At 38.7% G+C, this 16,820-nt stretch overlaps 1 protein-coding gene across 1 annotated transcript in view; it reads right to left on the bottom strand.

The window, feature by feature from the left end:
* Window positions 1-16,820, bottom strand: part of p3h2 (prolyl 3-hydroxylase 2) — a 55,725-nt gene that overhangs the window by 3,011 nt on the left and 35,894 nt on the right. The window contains exons 2-12 of the mRNA XM_087783637.1: window positions 11,754-11,906; window positions 10,818-11,007; window positions 7,374-7,505; window positions 5,977-6,104; window positions 3,496-3,585; window positions 2,563-2,603; window positions 2,397-2,488; window positions 2,170-2,297; window positions 435-530; window positions 206-356; window positions 7-124 (exon numbers count right to left, since the gene is read on the bottom strand). Of these exons, the coding sequence (XP_087639763.1) occupies window positions 7-124; window positions 206-356; window positions 435-530; window positions 2,170-2,297; window positions 2,397-2,488; window positions 2,563-2,603; window positions 3,496-3,585; window positions 5,977-6,104; window positions 7,374-7,505; window positions 10,818-11,007; window positions 11,754-11,906 (1,319 nt within the window). The remainder of the gene's footprint in view (window positions 1-6; window positions 125-205; window positions 357-434; window positions 531-2,169; window positions 2,298-2,396; window positions 2,489-2,562; window positions 2,604-3,495; window positions 3,586-5,976; window positions 6,105-7,373; window positions 7,506-10,817; window positions 11,008-11,753; window positions 11,907-16,820) is intronic.

Here is a 16,820-nt window from a genome sequence, read left to right as displayed (position 1 = left end):
ATCCACCTGTAGTCTCTGTAGGTGTAGGCCGGAGGCTCCTTCCAGCACTCGTTGGCCTCAGGGTCCAGCAGGCAGTTGTCGGCGTGGATGGGATGGCTCAGGTCGCTCCTGTGGTCCTGCTGCCCTGTTAGCGTTAAAATAAAAAAACCTTCAACACAAGCCTCAAATAAATGTGTCTCTAAAAATATGCATTTCTGAGTCTGACCTGTGATGGCGGTCCGGCACACCAGGTGAGTGTAGGAGAAGTGCAGGGTGGAGTTGAGCAGGAAGTAGGACTCGATGATGTGTCGGGCTCGCTCGCTGACTTCGTAGAAGAGACGAGCGCTCGGCATCGGCACTCGACCTTCGTAGCCGTACTGTCGAGGGCGGAGGCGGCGTCAGGTCAAAAGGCCGAAACATTCTTGATTTTGAAAAGAGCGAGAAGAAGAAAATACCTTCAGGGTTTTGAGGACCGTCGCTCCTTCAAACTTCTCGTTGGGAGTGTGAGGAGACATCCGGCCTCGGTAGCCGTCGCCGGCCAGAGTCACCGCCTGATAATACAAAATAAAGTCAATGACGGTGAACCAGCAAATCAAATTTACCACTAAATACAAAACTTGACAAGATCAATTTTTTAGACATCATGTAATGATATCTGAAGACATTTTCATCGTCATTTTCCTTTCATTAAAGTGACTTTTATTAGAATAATGTGTGATATTAACTGTAAATTTACAGATTAGATTTATTAGATTATTGATCGAAAATCTTATATACCAGTTCTGATAACGATACCTTCACTTGGCTGGATCGTGAACAATCCTTTTTTCTTTTTTTTTTTCCTAATACAAACTTTACAAGATTGATTCTAAAAAAATAGAAGATTACATTACACATGGTAGAAATCTTGAGTTTAATTGTAATGATTTGATCAATTTCCTCTCTGAACTGTTTTCTATAAAGTAAAGTAAAAAAAAAAGGAAAAAATAATAATTTCAAGTACAAAAGAACTCGAGAAAGCTGCGTTTTGATCAAGCATGAGTGACGAAACTTGGCATTTTAAACTAAAGCACATATAAATACTCTAGACCAATGCAACATTTGAGTTGGTTTCACAAAAGCACCAAAGTTGTAGTAACAGGTTGGTATGTTTAAAAAAGAGAAATAACCTGAATATGTAACATGTAACTGAACATGTGAGTGTTACACTGCAGTTTCTCAGACTGTGTGACAAGTATTAAACAAGATTTTTGAATATAAATTTTGAGTTAAAAAACAAAAAAATAACGTTAACTAATTGTTTTTTGTTTTGTTCTTTTTTAATGAAAAATGATCTAAAAGAGTAGTGAATATGATATTAAAACATGCTTTTCACAAGATTTCCATCAAATCTTTTGATTTTTTTTAAAATACTTCAACATTTACAAGAACCTATTATAAGGAATACTTTTATTTTGGTTTATTTTGTTCTCCCACTTCCTGTTCTCTCCTTTCCCATTTCCCCTAAATGACTGGCGGCACACGACCTTTTGTATTTTGGCCTGTTTACGCGTGAACCACTGAATCCTTCCATCCCAGTAAGTTCATCTTTTGGGGGCCAAAGCTTCATTAGCGCCATCAAGTGGCGAATAAGTGTGAAGCTGTGAAATTATTTGTGCTTTAATACTTCTGATCATTAAAAAACATTTGCTTTAATTACTTATGTTTGAAGGAACAATTATGATTTTTTATTCAGGAATAGCTAATTTTCTACAGTGTTTAGCTTCAGGCAGATTATGATTTTGAGATTATTTCACCTGTTTTCTGAAAATATATCACAGAATTATGACACTTTATCCGGAGAGATCAGTTCAAACTGTTGCCACAAGGGAACATCTCCGTTCAGGCTTCATAAGTACAAAAGTCTAGGGTAAAAATTCGCCAAAATCTAAAAGAATGTGAGTGAAGATCCATTGCGTTTCAACGGCACCTATATTTTAAATTTGGATCCTGTTTTCAGATGATCATAACAGGTTTAAAAATGAATAAGAAAAATAGCAGGTTTGGTTCCGACTGTAGAAGTCAATCGCAGAAGACAACAACATGTTTACGGTCAGTGGGAGGAAAACCACAAACACGAGGGAACACCCAGCTGGGACCGTTCAAGTCGGCCCTTGTGGTCCGAGGCCGGACGCGTGCGAGGGTTCTTACATGTGCCAGGTGCTGCAGCGCCGAGCACTCGTCCTCCGAGATCACGTGATCCAGCAGCACCCGCTGGGTCCCGTTCAGGGCCACCGAGTTCTGCACCAGCTGGACGTCCTCGTACACCAGCGGACCACCTGCACGGATCACAGCCGCTCAGAAAAACATGTTCTGGAGCCGCAAGAAGAACAAGACGCGGTCGAGGCCGACGCCCGGGAACCGTCATGGCCGCTGACCTTCTCCGAGCAGCTGTGCGGCGACCGCGGCGCTGTCCTTCTTGTACGAGATGGGCACGTACTCCATCCAGCCGTCAGTGCCGGACGGGATCCTGGACAGAGTGAGGAAGTGTTTTATGAATTAAAAATGTCTGAAATAATGTCATAGAAACATTGATTTATTTACCTGTTCGAGTCGTCTCTTCCGCCTGAGGTGCTCCAGTAATTCTTAGTCAAAAGAAGAAACACATTACATTAGAACACATGGAGGTCTGTCACTTTGTGTCATCAATCCCAGAAGTCTCCGCCTCCAAGGGACTTGTTGTATAAACAAAGCGGGGCATGATTACAGCTGGCTGGAGGAGGAGTGAAGCCATTATTACGTCATAATGGACTCCGCTCTTGTAACCTCTCTTTCGCCCAGATTACAGACGTAGAGAACTTTATAAAGTAATAACTTTAAAACACGGTCATGATTTCCCTTTAAGCAAAAGACGACACTGCAAATGTCACCTTATCTTATCTTATCTGGGCGCAGTTTTAGTGTGTCTGCCAATCAAATGAGGTCTGAATCGTGTGGAGTCCCTCAAGGTTCTGTTCTGGGTCCTTTATTGTTTTTGCTGTACTTGATTCCCCTCGATCTTCCTCTCTTTTTGCTCTTGATGGATCTACTGACTCCTTTAAGAAACATCTTAAGACGTTTTTATTTGTTCAGGCTTTTCCTTGATTTTCTGGAACTCCTGTTGTGTTATCAGTATTATCTTGTTCTTTAAATATATACTTTATTGAATATTGTTTTGATTGTTTAACCCCTTCGGACCCTGATCTGGAAAAGCGCTATACAAATAAACATTACTTACTTACTTACTTATAAATGAGAACTGAACGTTAAAATACAAACGCAGTTCTGACGACGACCAACAGATGTCGCCAAACGTTCGGAGGTTCACGTGTCAAACACCTGTTATTTCTGTAAATCTGCTCTGCATCAGTCAGTCTGACGTCTGCGGGATTACAACCTCCTGTCATTCCTGGTTGTAGCTGAACAGTTGCAGGCGCAGACATTCTCGCTCTTTCTACTCGGGATCAGACGTGAGTGGAAAACGAAGTGCGAACTCACCCCCTCTGTGAACTCAGCTCCCATGATCTCACTGCCGATCAGAAGAAGCTCCAGTTCTTGCTGGTGTCTCCTCATGTATCTGGAGACTGCCTGCACACGCAAGGATAGGTGTTAGGGACATTATTATGGATGTTTCTGTGACAAAATTCAACATGTTTTGTATGACGTGAAAGAACATTTTCTTGACTTGTATGAAAAAGAGGACGATGATATGAAAGTATAAGACAGAGTGGGCTGTGTAATGAACATAAAAAAAAAACAGGTCTCGAAGATTATATTAAGGAAGTGATCTTTCTTTCTTCAATGAAAATAAGTCCCCGTATAAATTGACCCACCAAATAAAGCATCATCGTATGACTGGGAATAAAGAGCTAGTTTAAAATAAGTTTTAAAAAAGGCTGATCTATTACGAAACCTGTTCTTTTTTTAATAAGGTTTTTTTGGATGGATGGATGGATATATGGATATATGGATATATGGATGGATGGATGGATGGATGGATGGATGAATTGATGGATGGAAGGATGGATGGATAGATGGGTGGAAGGATGGATGGATGGATGGATGGATGGATGGATGGATGGATGGATGGATGGATGGATGGATGAATAGAAGGAAGGATTGATAGATGGGTGGATGGATGGATGGATAGATGGATATATGGATGAATGGATGGATGGATGGATGGATGGATGGATGGATGGACGGACGGACGGACGGACGGATGGACGGATGGATGGATGGATGGATGGATGGATGGATGGATGGATGGATGGATGGATGGATGGATGGATGGATGGATGGATGGATGGATGGATGGATGGATGGATGGATGGATGGATGGACGGACAGATGGATGGACAATTAAAAACAAAGACAAAGGAATAAAAACAGAAACACAGGAATGGTGAGACTCAATGGAACACCTGAGGTTTTTGTGTTGGTGTTTTTGCTCGTCTTGGTTACGTGGTTAATCCATAGAAAAGCAACACAAATATTGTCATAACAAGTTGAAAAACAAGTAGATATTAAAGATAATAAGTGAAACCAAAGATTTTATACGTTGGCATCTTAACATGTGCTCTTAGAAGCCAGAGAAATAAGCCTGATGTTCTATCTTTTAGGATCAAGTTCAACCAATAATATCCAGATGTGTTCGTGGTTTTACTGGTAAGTTTTACACCCAACAACAGGCCAGAATCAGTCAGAGAGTCTTTCCCTGAGCTCGTAAAGATCTTCAACATCCCAAGATTTCTTTATCAGGTACACACTGACAGCGCTCTCTTCTTCTCCGCTGCGCCTGAACACTGGTCTGGCAGAGATGCAGGTCCGTCCTGGCACCAGGATCCTGGACTCGGAACACTCCGGCGAGCGGAGAGCGAGCTGACATTAAACTGAAAAGCAGCCTCTGACACCGTCTTTGTGACGAACACAAATGTTCTATCCATCACATCAGAGTCCTGCTGGGAGCGACGACGGCTGTAATGAATACCAGGCTTTCTAGGAAATCCTGGTTGCGTAATTGGAAGTAGGAACAGGGCTCGGTTCAGGGTGAAGGTTTAGAAAACGATCCGCTCTGCTGCTCAATTACAAGTCAAAATCTTCCTTCCAACCTGTTGTTAACGCGTTGAGACGTTCTCTGTTCAGGGCGTCGAACAAACGGTACTTTGTTTATCAAGAGAACTCTCCGGCCAGAAGGTTCGGTGAACACACACGAACAAACAACCTGCTGCCTCCGGTTTCTGAAATCCAAACTGCACTTAATGTTCACTTTCCTCCCCCATTTCTCCTCTTCGGTTTCTCCGGTTCATCCAAAACCTCACATCAATACTCGTGTTGTCCCAGTTTTTCCAGTCTGTGAACATCATCCCAGGACTCGTGTCAGAACATCCAAGAAAGACCATCTGCAGCTTCCATTAGAGAGTTTTTTTTGGAGCAAAAACTGTTACCTCCATAAGTGAAGTGTAGCTTCTTGGGCTGTGTTTTGGCAAGAATCTGGCGATACGATAAGTATCGCGATACATGTGGGACGATACGATATATTGCGATATTGTATGAGCAACAATATATTGTTTCTTGTTCAGAAACAACACTATTTCTGGCTTTTACAGTAATTAAATGAGCAAATACTTTCTCTAATCAAATGTGAAAGTGCTTGTAGGTACTTTTAAAAATATTAACAAATGTAACATATTATAACATAACATATATTGTGTATATATATATATATATATATATATATATATATAAATATATATATATATAACCGTTGAAATAACATTTTATTTAGATTCATAGATATTTAACTTATTATTTTTTGGTAAAAAAAAAAAAAATTGGATGGATGGATGGATGGATGGATGGATGGTTGGATGGATGGATGGATGGATGGATGGATGGATGGATGGATGGATTGATGGTTGGTTGGATGGATGGATAAATACTTAAATAAATGAAAATATAATAATTGTTGATTCTGACCTCACGTGGTTTGCCGTCGTGTCCCAACTCATCCGTGTAGAAACCGGCGTTCTCCTTCATGAACTCTTCTTTTTCATGGAACAGAAGGTAGGTGAGAGCACACTCTAGCGCCTCCTCCAGTCTCCCCACTGCACAGCATGAAAGAAAATGATAAAAAAAATGGTTGACAGTTGTACACTCAGATGTTTTGTACTTTTCCTTTTTATTTTGACCCAAATTTTTTATTTAGCTTTCAAAAATGCAGCTTGAGTTCATTGTAATTTGTCAACTTAATTTAAGTTTTCTCTACATATATTTAAGATGATTTCCTTCATGAATAGAATATAAAAAAAAAGATTAGAAATGTTCTTGTCCTCATGCATTTAACTTTTACATCATTCATTTTAATTAATATATATCAATATATTCTGTATCCCTTGATTTGATAACTTTTATTTCACTTAACTATTCTTAATTATTCGATTTATTTCTATTCATTATTATTTTTTTTCTTTACTTTCAGACACTAGAAGGTACTTCATAAAAGCAAGAACAAACTGCAAATAAAAAGAGCAAAGTGCAAAGAGATAACAAAGTGCAAATATAAAGAGCATAGATCAAAGGAAAAAACACCCAAAAGTATACAAACATAGAATAACATCATCCCTTCTCTCCTGGGCCCAAACTCAGTTATAAAGTCTAATAGCACGTGGAATAAAAGAGTTCTATTTGACATTTTCAGGTCATGTTAATAATCCTTCAAGGAACACTTCATCATCACCATCTGGATCCATTTTTTGTTTTTTTGGATCACAAACACAAGCTCTTCTTCTTGCTTCCATACTGTGTGTGTTGTGCAAGAGTTTCCTGATACTACTGCCACCTGCTGTCCCATTGATATATAAGAAGTTTCAAATGCTAAAAGAGGTATCAAATTATATGAAAAAAATGAGTGGAAGTAACTATGATATCTTTCATGACACTTTAAATTTCTATGTTGTCACCTACTATTGAGTTCTTCAAACTCTCTTTAGAAACATTTTTTATTCAGTAATAATAATAATAATTTAAATCTAAATGTCATATTTTCTACCATCCATCCTACATTGACAGCCTGTGTTGTTAACGGTGCACACAAATGCATCTTTATTGGGCCGTAAAGTCGTGGGTCAACCCCAAGACTTCCTGACTCAGAGCGTCTGCAGCCGTCAGCTGTGGCTTCACAGGTCAACAACCGTCTGGAGAGTTTGTGTCGGAAAAGTCACACAAAGTGCATTCACGAGTACAAAGCGTGGTTGCCGAGCGATGGCGAGCGTCCACCAGCTGCCGGTGGAAAGTCAACTTCTATATTGAACTGATGTCGTGGATAAACAGCGGAAAACGTGGAAACTACGAATGATTCTGTTGGCGTTCCTCACCCTGAAAGTAGGCGAACTGGAGGTAGTCGAAGTGCAGCGGCAGGTAGTTCTCCATGGGCGACAGGCGCCCGGGTCGGGTCGCCAGGTCTCTGACGCACTCGTGTTCACAGTGCAGCACCTGAGTGAAGTGATCTGCAGAAGACAAGGAAGCATCTGTTAACTTTTAGTCCACAATATCCTGTCAAAGTCAAAATTGACACACAGAATAAATAAATACATGTATTTTTATTGACCAGAGAACTAAGATAAGTTCATGAGACACTTAATTTAATTCAAAATATGACATTTGAAATCATAAATATTAATCTTATAAATAAAATAGACTTGAAAACTCAAAACAAAAAACACATTTCTCACAATAAAACACAGTTTATGTTTTGTTTTCCTTGATTTCTACTTCATAAAGAAAATATGTCTATATACTGTATATGACAAAATATTTGAATTAGTTTTCTCTTAAATAGCAAGAGTTAAAAAAAACTAGAATATGTTTCTAGTTCATATTTAATTGTGTGATTTATATATTATATATTGAGTTTATATAGATTCTTTACCAAAACAAGTACGTTTTTAAAATGGTCTTTAACCCTTGTGTTATCTCTGGGTCAAGGTGACATGAAGGCCTTAAAACAACCATCTTTGTGGTATCCCTTGTGTTGTATCTGGGTCAAGGTGACCCGGTGGCCTCAAAACAAATGTGTTTTAGGTATTCCTTGTGTTGTCTCTGGGTCAAGATAAATGACCTCCCTGGCTTCCAAAAATACATATGGTGAAGGTCTTTTCACTTTGACCGAGGGACAACACAAGGGATACCACAAACCCATTTGTTGGTCATCTTGACCCTGAATTTCAAAAACCTAAACTTTCGGTAAAATTTATATATAAACTCAATATCAAATATTAACTCACACAAGTACATATTAGAAACATATGTACTAGAAACATAGTCTAGTTCATTTTAAGAAGAAAATAAATGTTAGAGAAAAAAATAAATATATTTAGCCAGATAAGAAACAGATTTTTTCAATCCTATTGATAGAAAACGAAACCGTTGAGCAAAAGTCTATTACAACAATGACTTGACTTATACTCTAAATATTTATATATACTGTATGTATGTCGTATTTATATTTCGATTTGTTGACATTTGATGGTTGAAAATGTAGAAATAAATCAAATCATAAGAGTACATTTTCGCAATACATTCCACACATAACATCAGTTAATACAAACAAGCATATGATATGAAACAGATGCTGAATACTTGTTCAAGGGTGACGTTGAGATCCACGACTAGAAGATCGATGGGAATTTAATCGCACATGAACAATCCAACTCCTGTTGCAGTTTGATTATTAAAACACTCAAGATGTTTTATGTTTGTTGAAGTATCCGAGCGCGAGCCACATTCATATACTACACATCATTTATTATGTCAGCACTGCCGTGTGTGTGCTGAAATCACATTTTGTCTAAATGTGTTTCCAGAGTCATTTGGAATATTTTGTGTAGTTTTAAAGTCATGTATGTTTTAATTTTAACTTTATAACCGACAAATTATTCATCTCAGCAGTCGACTTCTCTGCAGCAGTTCAGTGAAAACAAATCTGCTGATTTAAATCAAACAAAGCTCGTCCAAAACTCATTTACAGTCTCTCGGGTGTTTGTTCAGCCGCGGCACGAGCAGACAAAGTTCGTTTGTCAGGAGTGAAGCTGCGGCGACTGAAGTAAAAACTTCTCTGGCAGGACAGATAAAGACTCTGCTGATGACTTAAATGGTGAAAAACCCGACTCGGTACAATTTAACAAAACCACAAAAATAACATTCTTACTTTAAGTAAAACAAGCTACAAATGCAGTCTAAACATTCTTAACAGCTAATCAGTTAAAATTAAAAAATCTAAATAATCTGAATCAGCTGAGGTACAGAAGTTTGGCTCGGGCTCGGGAGCTGATTAAACGCTTGAAATGAAATATAAATAGTCTAATGTGATCACATTTGAGTCTCATGAAATCAACCCACGATGATCCTGGAGCCACAAAATCCTCTTCACGCTTCAGTTTTTGTGTTGGGAAACCACAGCTTTTCCCCTTTAAGATATTTAGTTTAAGCCTTCTTAGGTTTTGATGAGAAACTTCTGTGGATCATTCATTTTGATTTGTTCAGCTTCACATTTTTCTTTGTATAATTGTGCTCATAAAACTCTGCAACAGTCTTAGAATGTCTCACACACCTAGAAATTGTAAAAAGAGAACATTTTAAAATGAGGAGAGAGAAATGGTCTACAAAACGAGTCTTTTGCTCAAACTCTTTGTGTTTGTTCAGGGACCTGAATGCTGTGATATTCATCCTGCCTTAGAAGAGTTTGGTTTAACTTGGCTGTCTTCATTCAAAAGGCGTTTTTTAAGAGACAAAAACACACTTCATCATTTTGTCAGGTCAAAACAAAACTGTAGAAAAGGAATTTTAGTGAAGTTTCTCCAGTTTTTCATTTAGAGTAAGTATGTAAGTAAGTCATTTTTATTTGTATAGTGCTCTTCCAGACCAGGGTCACAAAGCGCTTAAACAATCAAAACTATACTCAATAAAGTATATACTTTAAAGGGCAAGATAAAACTGATAACACAACAGGAGTTCCAGAAAATCAAGGAAAAGCCTGAACAAATAAAAACATCTTAAGATGTTTCTTGAAAGAGTCAGTAGATCCATCAAGCGCAAAGAGAGAGGAAGATCAGTAGTAGTTATTTATTTTCCAAGGTGCATGTTATTCATCTCATGATCCTTTGCAAGGGCTATACACTCACACATTTGACTTTTCTCATTTGGACTATTGTAACAGTTTATTTTCGTAAAGGAGCTACAGTTTATACAAAGTTCTTCATCGAGAATTCTGACCTGCTCTAGTAGAAGAACTCACATTTCTCCGACCCTTAAAACTCTTCACTGGCTGCCAGTTTCTTTCAGGATCAATTTTAAAATTCTGGTTCTTACTTTCAGATCTACTCATGGTCAGACTCCTCCTTACATCACTGATCTGATCCAGCCTTACACCCCAGCTCGGGCTCTGAGGTCTGTGGATCAGAATCTACTGATGGTTCCTGAACACGGTTCCGGACCAGAGGAGAGAAATCTTTCCAGACTGTTGCTCCTAAGCTTTGAAAATATTTATTTGTGCAGGTTTTTCCTAATCTTCTGGGACTTCTGTGTTTGTCTTGAACTTTTGAAGTTTTTTAATTTATATGTATTTTTTAATTTGTATTTCTTTTGATTGTTCAAGCGCTTTGTGACCCTGGTCTAGAAAGGCACGTCACAAATAACTATTACTTACTTACTTTAAGCACATTGCAATTGAAGCGTTTTACAGCTCAATAATATTATGTAAATTATAACGATGAATTAAAATAAGTCTGAAATGCTTCTTGTAGTACATTTACAAATCTGACCTGATATGAGTTCGTGGAGGCTGTAGCGGTAACGGATGTGATCGTGGCCCTCGAAGCGCTGCGGCCCCTGACACAGAGCCCGACACTCCACATCGGCTCTGAAGTACTCCACCAGGGCTTCCTCGAACACGCCAAGGGCTTCTTCGTAGTCGCCGCCGTCGTACAGCTTCACTGCCGCCGAGAAGGCGTGCTGACAACAACAGAGAACGCAACGTTACGAAGAGTTGACAAGTTGATAGCTGTCCCCGAAACAATCTGTCAAAATGTCACACAAGTAGAATAAAATCTAGTGGTATACTAGCTAGTGGATACTGCAGTATCAAGGATGTATATTTGTAGTATTGTCGAGTACTTGACTCTGGCGTTGCACAATTTACAGACCACATGACTCTTGATGAAGTCATAACTACTTTCATTTGTTTTAAAACCAAAATATGTCCAAACATCAGCTTTAAAAGCTGTTTCAGTCGACTGTATCCTCTCATCCCCAGTCATCTCTCTGCGAAAGATTATAAAATGCAGCCATCGAGTGGCTTGAAGTTTATTGGCAACTAAGTAATGAAAAAACGCTTTGAATATTTGCGTGTTTATTGGATATTTAATTGAGCAAAGACCTTTGAGTACATATTGTTGTGCGAAATAAAACACTTTGAGTGATACTACGTTCAAAGTATACGTCCACTTCCTGCTCAGGACGAACTTCACCTGCAGCTGTTGAGCACAAAGTGAGCGTCAGCCTGTGACAGCTGCTTCTTTCATGAGGATGTGAAGCAGAACGAGTGAAAACAGGGGAAAAGTCAGACAAAAGCTTTTCCCCATCAGAGGAAATGTGCTCAGACAGAAACATCAACAAGGGAAGTCTGCAGCTGGAGACGTCCATGTATTGTGACAGAAAAAACTCCAGATGTTTTTTGATACTTCGCACTCATTATTTACCTGATGAGCTCGGGCCTCTCGGTCGATGAAGTGCTCCTCCCTGACCCCGCTCAGGTCTTTGTACTGCTCCAGGTTCTGACCCATCTCAACGTGTTCCGGGTTCGCTTGGAAGTAGGTGTGAGCTGCTGCCGCCGCTTTATCTGGTTGCTTCAGCTGGAGAGCAAGAGGAAGACGGGGTGAGTATGGTTAGAAATGCAGTTAGTAATGTACACATTCATGTGTAACACATACATTTAATCAACAAGGCTTCTTGTTCAATAAAATAAAAACTCACATATACTTATAAAACAAGTGGATATCACACGTAAAATAAAGATAGTCATGACAGTATTTTTAGTTACTGTTAAGTTAAATAAGTAAGTAAGTAAAAACATTCTTTGGACAGAAACCTAGCAAACATGTGTGTTATCCAAACTACTATGTATGATCTGTAGGGGGCAGTAATGCGCATTTGCTTCCTCGAATTTCTCAGAAAAACTAACAAGAAGTAGAATGAGAACAAGCATTACAGGAAATGACATCATTTTATACATTAGGCGGTTCACAAACTGAGCATTTTTTAATTCATTTTATTTATAGTTTTTTGTGATTCTCTTTTCTGCATGATACGAAACAACGCTTTTATAGCAACTCAACAGGGACAAAATTAGCTTGTCTGTTCTACTTCCTGGTCTGACCGCAAAAGCACTGTGATTGGCTGACATGTGACTGACTTTAACCTGAGACATAAGCATTTTCAATGAAGCCGATATGAACCTGTTTTTTTTTTTATGGAAATGAACACATTTGATTCTATTATTGAAGACAAGTTCGGGTTTAAAAAGCCTTGCATGGTTGCAAAATATTAAACATTTGTAAACGTCAACATCAAGGTAATCACCGCACGTCATCAATCCCTGAAGTCTACACCTCCAAGGGACTTGTTGTATAAACAAAGCGGGGCATGATTATGGCTGGCTGGAGGAGGAGTGAAGCCATTATTATGTCATAATGGACTAAGCTTTCGTAACCTCTCGTTCGCCCATATTTCAGACGGGGGAGAACTTTATAAAGTAATAAGTTCAGAACATGGTCATGATGAGAGACTTACTGCATCTTGGAGAGGAAGATTTCAACATTTGAAACATGGGAGTAAGTCAGTTGTTTTGACATTAGTTTATGTCGTCTTTAATAAAAAAGTTAAACCCGTGGATTAATAAACAACCACTAGCTCAGAAGTGTTGATCTTTTGAGATACGTTTCTTTTCTCATCCGACAGATGTTTCTTATCCAGGTTTGACTCTCCTCATGTTTACAGTTCAGCTGGACTGACAGAAACTCAGCTCGCTGCCAGGAAGTCTCGACACTCTCACACTCAGCACCACTGCACCTTTAAAGGCATGCGGTACATTTAAATCTGAGCCTTAAACCTTGAGTCATTTCTCTTAAGAATCTCAATAAAACACCACAGTTTCCAATGAATCCCCTCATTCAATCCTCCCCAAAGAACCCAGAGAACGTCCGCCCTTGTCAGACAACACTGACGGTCTACGTGGGAGAGACACCTGAGAAGATAAGCTTGGTTACTCCTGCGAGCCGCGAGATGTTAGTCACATTCCTGCTCACGTCACCAGGAGAGCACTAGAGCAGAGAGAGGTGGAGTCGACGAAACTGCAGGTCAAGACGCAGTCGACTCTCTCTTTTATATACAAGACTTGCATCCACAGCTGAGACGACCGGCCTTGGTTTACAGACCAGCCAGAACAGACCCAGAAAAGCACTGAGGCGGCTCATACCTCTGCCAAGGTGATCATTTTGGTAATTGGAAAAAACAACAATCAAATGAATATGACAACTTTCAAGTTCCATGACTTGGAATTAAACTTAAAATTAGAATAAACAGTGTTTTAACTGCTTCATTGTCGGAAAGTTATTTCAGTTGCACTTGTGATTGACTCAGTAATATCTTGTCTAATGATCAATAACAACACACAAATAGATTTCGCTGGGTTTTTGCCACTTCTTAATGGAGCTAGACAACTATGAAGCAGCGCTGAGATTCCATACAAGTGAATAAGGAATCCTTTAAGACTTTCCTGGATCCAGATGGAACTCCAGAAGACCAGAAAATTAAAGTTTATTCAAAATACAATCACAATCTTGGGAGTTATGCTGTTTACAAACAACTTAACAACTTTTCTTAATAATGAGGTTTGTCTGAGACTCGCTACAGTCACCTGCCGCCTCTTCCTCCTTTGACCCCCGACTTCCTGACAGACGTCCCGGTTCAGGTCGGGAGGTCAACTTGGGGGAGGGGTCAACTCCACGCAAACACAAACACAGCTGCGGCTAAGACTTATTGTCCAGAAGAAGCTCATTTCAAGACGTTCACATTTGAAACTGATTGACTGCGACATTAAAAAAATGACCTTAACTAGAGTCAATATGAGGTTGAGGCACAAATCTGTGGCTGACGTACAAATGTTGTCACTGTTTACGTGGAACGAGACGTAAATAAGCTGCAAATGGCCTGGATTTATCTGAAGATTAGGCTGAAAACATGTCGCGGACGAAGCACAAACACTCCTCTGACCGCGGCGAGGAGGGAACGTCTCGCTCCAGACGGAACCGTTCGCCTCGTCGCGCTCGTTTCACAGCAGCACCTGCGGCGGTGAAAGAGTGCGACTGTGCAGGAGACGCGCTCCGCCAACTCCGGCGCTCTTGATGTGGGCGCCCGGGAGTGCCAAGACAAAGATGATCTGCATGTTCCTCTCAGGGAGTTCTGCTTGATTCAGTGGTATGTAAACACGCGTGGGCCGGGCGCCCGAGACTCAACAGTGACAAAAGCAGCGATGCAGACAGGAAGAACCAGGAGGAAGTCACACAGAATCACTTCAACACACATGGATGAGTGAATCACTGCAGGAGCACAATTTGTGGCACAAAATGGTGAATATATACTTTAATTGAATTAAAAAATGAATACATTTATTACAAAAAAAAATATTTAATTTCCTACTACTTCATTCTTATTTTATCATATATACAAAGTTGTTGGCAGACGGTTACCATAGAAACGATCTTGAAGATGCCAAGGAGATTATATAATTACTGCGTTTATTGATCACATGTTAATATGACTTTGAAGAAAATACCGTCTTTTTCAAAATCGAAATAATATAATAATAAAAGAATTAAAAAACATTTCAGTAATACCTAAGTAATAGACCATGTTTTGAACTGATTACTTTATAAAGTTCTCCCCCTTCTGAAATCTGGGCGAATGAGCGGTTACGAGAGCAGAGTCAGTTATGACGTAATAATAGCTTCACTCCTCCTCCAGCCAGCTGTAATCACGCCCTGCTTTTTTAATACAATGAGTCCCTTAGAGGTGGACACTTGCAGTATTGAAAACACGTGGTGACAAACCTTGATGTTTGACCAATCACAGCAGAGTGGGTGTGGTTATGGTAAACACGATTTCTTCTCCAGACAAACAAAAAATGATCTAGAAGATTGTTACATATGCCAAGGAGATTATATGATTACTGTGTTTATTGGTCTGTTTGGCAAAATTTGGAAATGCCCAAGTTTAAAACCAGCAAAAAAAAAGCTGAAAAACTTTAGAAAACTATATAAAAAAATTAAACAATAAATCCACTTCAATGTTAATTTGGTGACCAAATTGTTTTAGAGTAAAGTCATGTTTTAATTATTTTTATTAACTTATTTTGATGTGACATGGGCTCCTCCGTTATGCTGTTTAATGTCGCTTTTTATATATATAGTGTCTGTTTTATGTTACGTTTTAACTAAAGTAAGTTTGCAGAAATAATCCAGCTAAAATGTAATCTTCGAATGGCAAAAACTATAAAAGTTCTCAAAGTATTAAATGAAGCTCATAAAAACGACTGAGACTCAAGTAACGTGTAGAATCACTTAAGATGTAGACAAAACAGTTTCCATTGTTTCAGAAGATCCAACGCTCAGAAGCTTCACTGGGCAAGTTTAGACGTGCGTAATAAATATGACAACATCCATCTTTCTGGGTTCGGAATAAAAGGCTTGAAAAGTTCAAAGACACTTGTTGTGGATGTGGTCGGCATGGCAACGGAAAAAAAAACAATGTCAGGTTCTTATAATAATTTATGTTCTGTGTTGCAGAGCTCCTGAACCATATTTAAAAAGACAGAAGTCTTATTTATGGCTCACAGAACAGACAGCAGGATAACAAAATGGAAGGGTGTCGACTTGAGTCTGTGGTGGATTTATTTTCTGGAGATAGAAATAGAAAGACTCTCATAGATAAAATGATTGTATAAATACACAACCCTCCTGGTAAAACTATACATTTGAAATGTAACTGATATTTTTTATTATTCATCACTAATAAATATATAATGTTAAAGGTCTTTATTTCTTCTTAATTTTCTCCTTTTTCATAATTTTTATTTACCTTTTTTTTATTCAGTATTTATTAATTAATTAATTAATAGTAAGCATCAAGTAGGTGTGCCTCAAAACTAAATAAATAAATAAAAAAATGTATAAAGTAAAGTTCCTATATAAAACATAAACATATTATCTCTGAAAAATTACAATCAAACAACCATTTTACTTTTTTCTTTTGTGAATTTAAAGCTTAAATTGTATAATTCCTGTTGAGCTAATAAAGTTAGATTCAGAAACTGTGACTTTAAAACGCATGAACTGTAAAACAGACACAAACTAAAGCAGGGAAGTGAGTATTTACGACGAGAACGCTTCCTTCTAACCATGAATTCATCAACACCAGACGACACCGTTGGGCCTCCAACATTCCAACGTGAGTTATAATAGATGAGATATTTACTCTTCTTAAGAAATAGCCAATCCGGGACCTGCATGTTTACTGCGGTGGAATCAATATTTGCATTGCAGAGTGAGAGCAGGACAAGATTTATCAAGCCTAAAAGAGCAAACAAAACCCAGTCAAGGATTATTTTTGAGGAGTTGTTCAGTGTGGATGAAGGAAAGTAGGAGTTAGACAAAAATCTTATGTATATTGACTTTAAAAATACCTAAGAAAAATGTATATATATTCCAAAA

Source organism: Callionymus lyra, chromosome 2, assembly GCF_982586985.1.
Source record: "Callionymus lyra chromosome 2, fCalLyr1.hap1.1, whole genome shotgun sequence".
Classification (NCBI taxonomy): domain Eukaryota; kingdom Metazoa; phylum Chordata; class Actinopteri; order Syngnathiformes; family Callionymidae; genus Callionymus; species Callionymus lyra.
The sequence above is the reverse complement of the archived record's forward strand: the minus strand, read 5'-3'. Positions and strand labels throughout refer to the sequence as shown.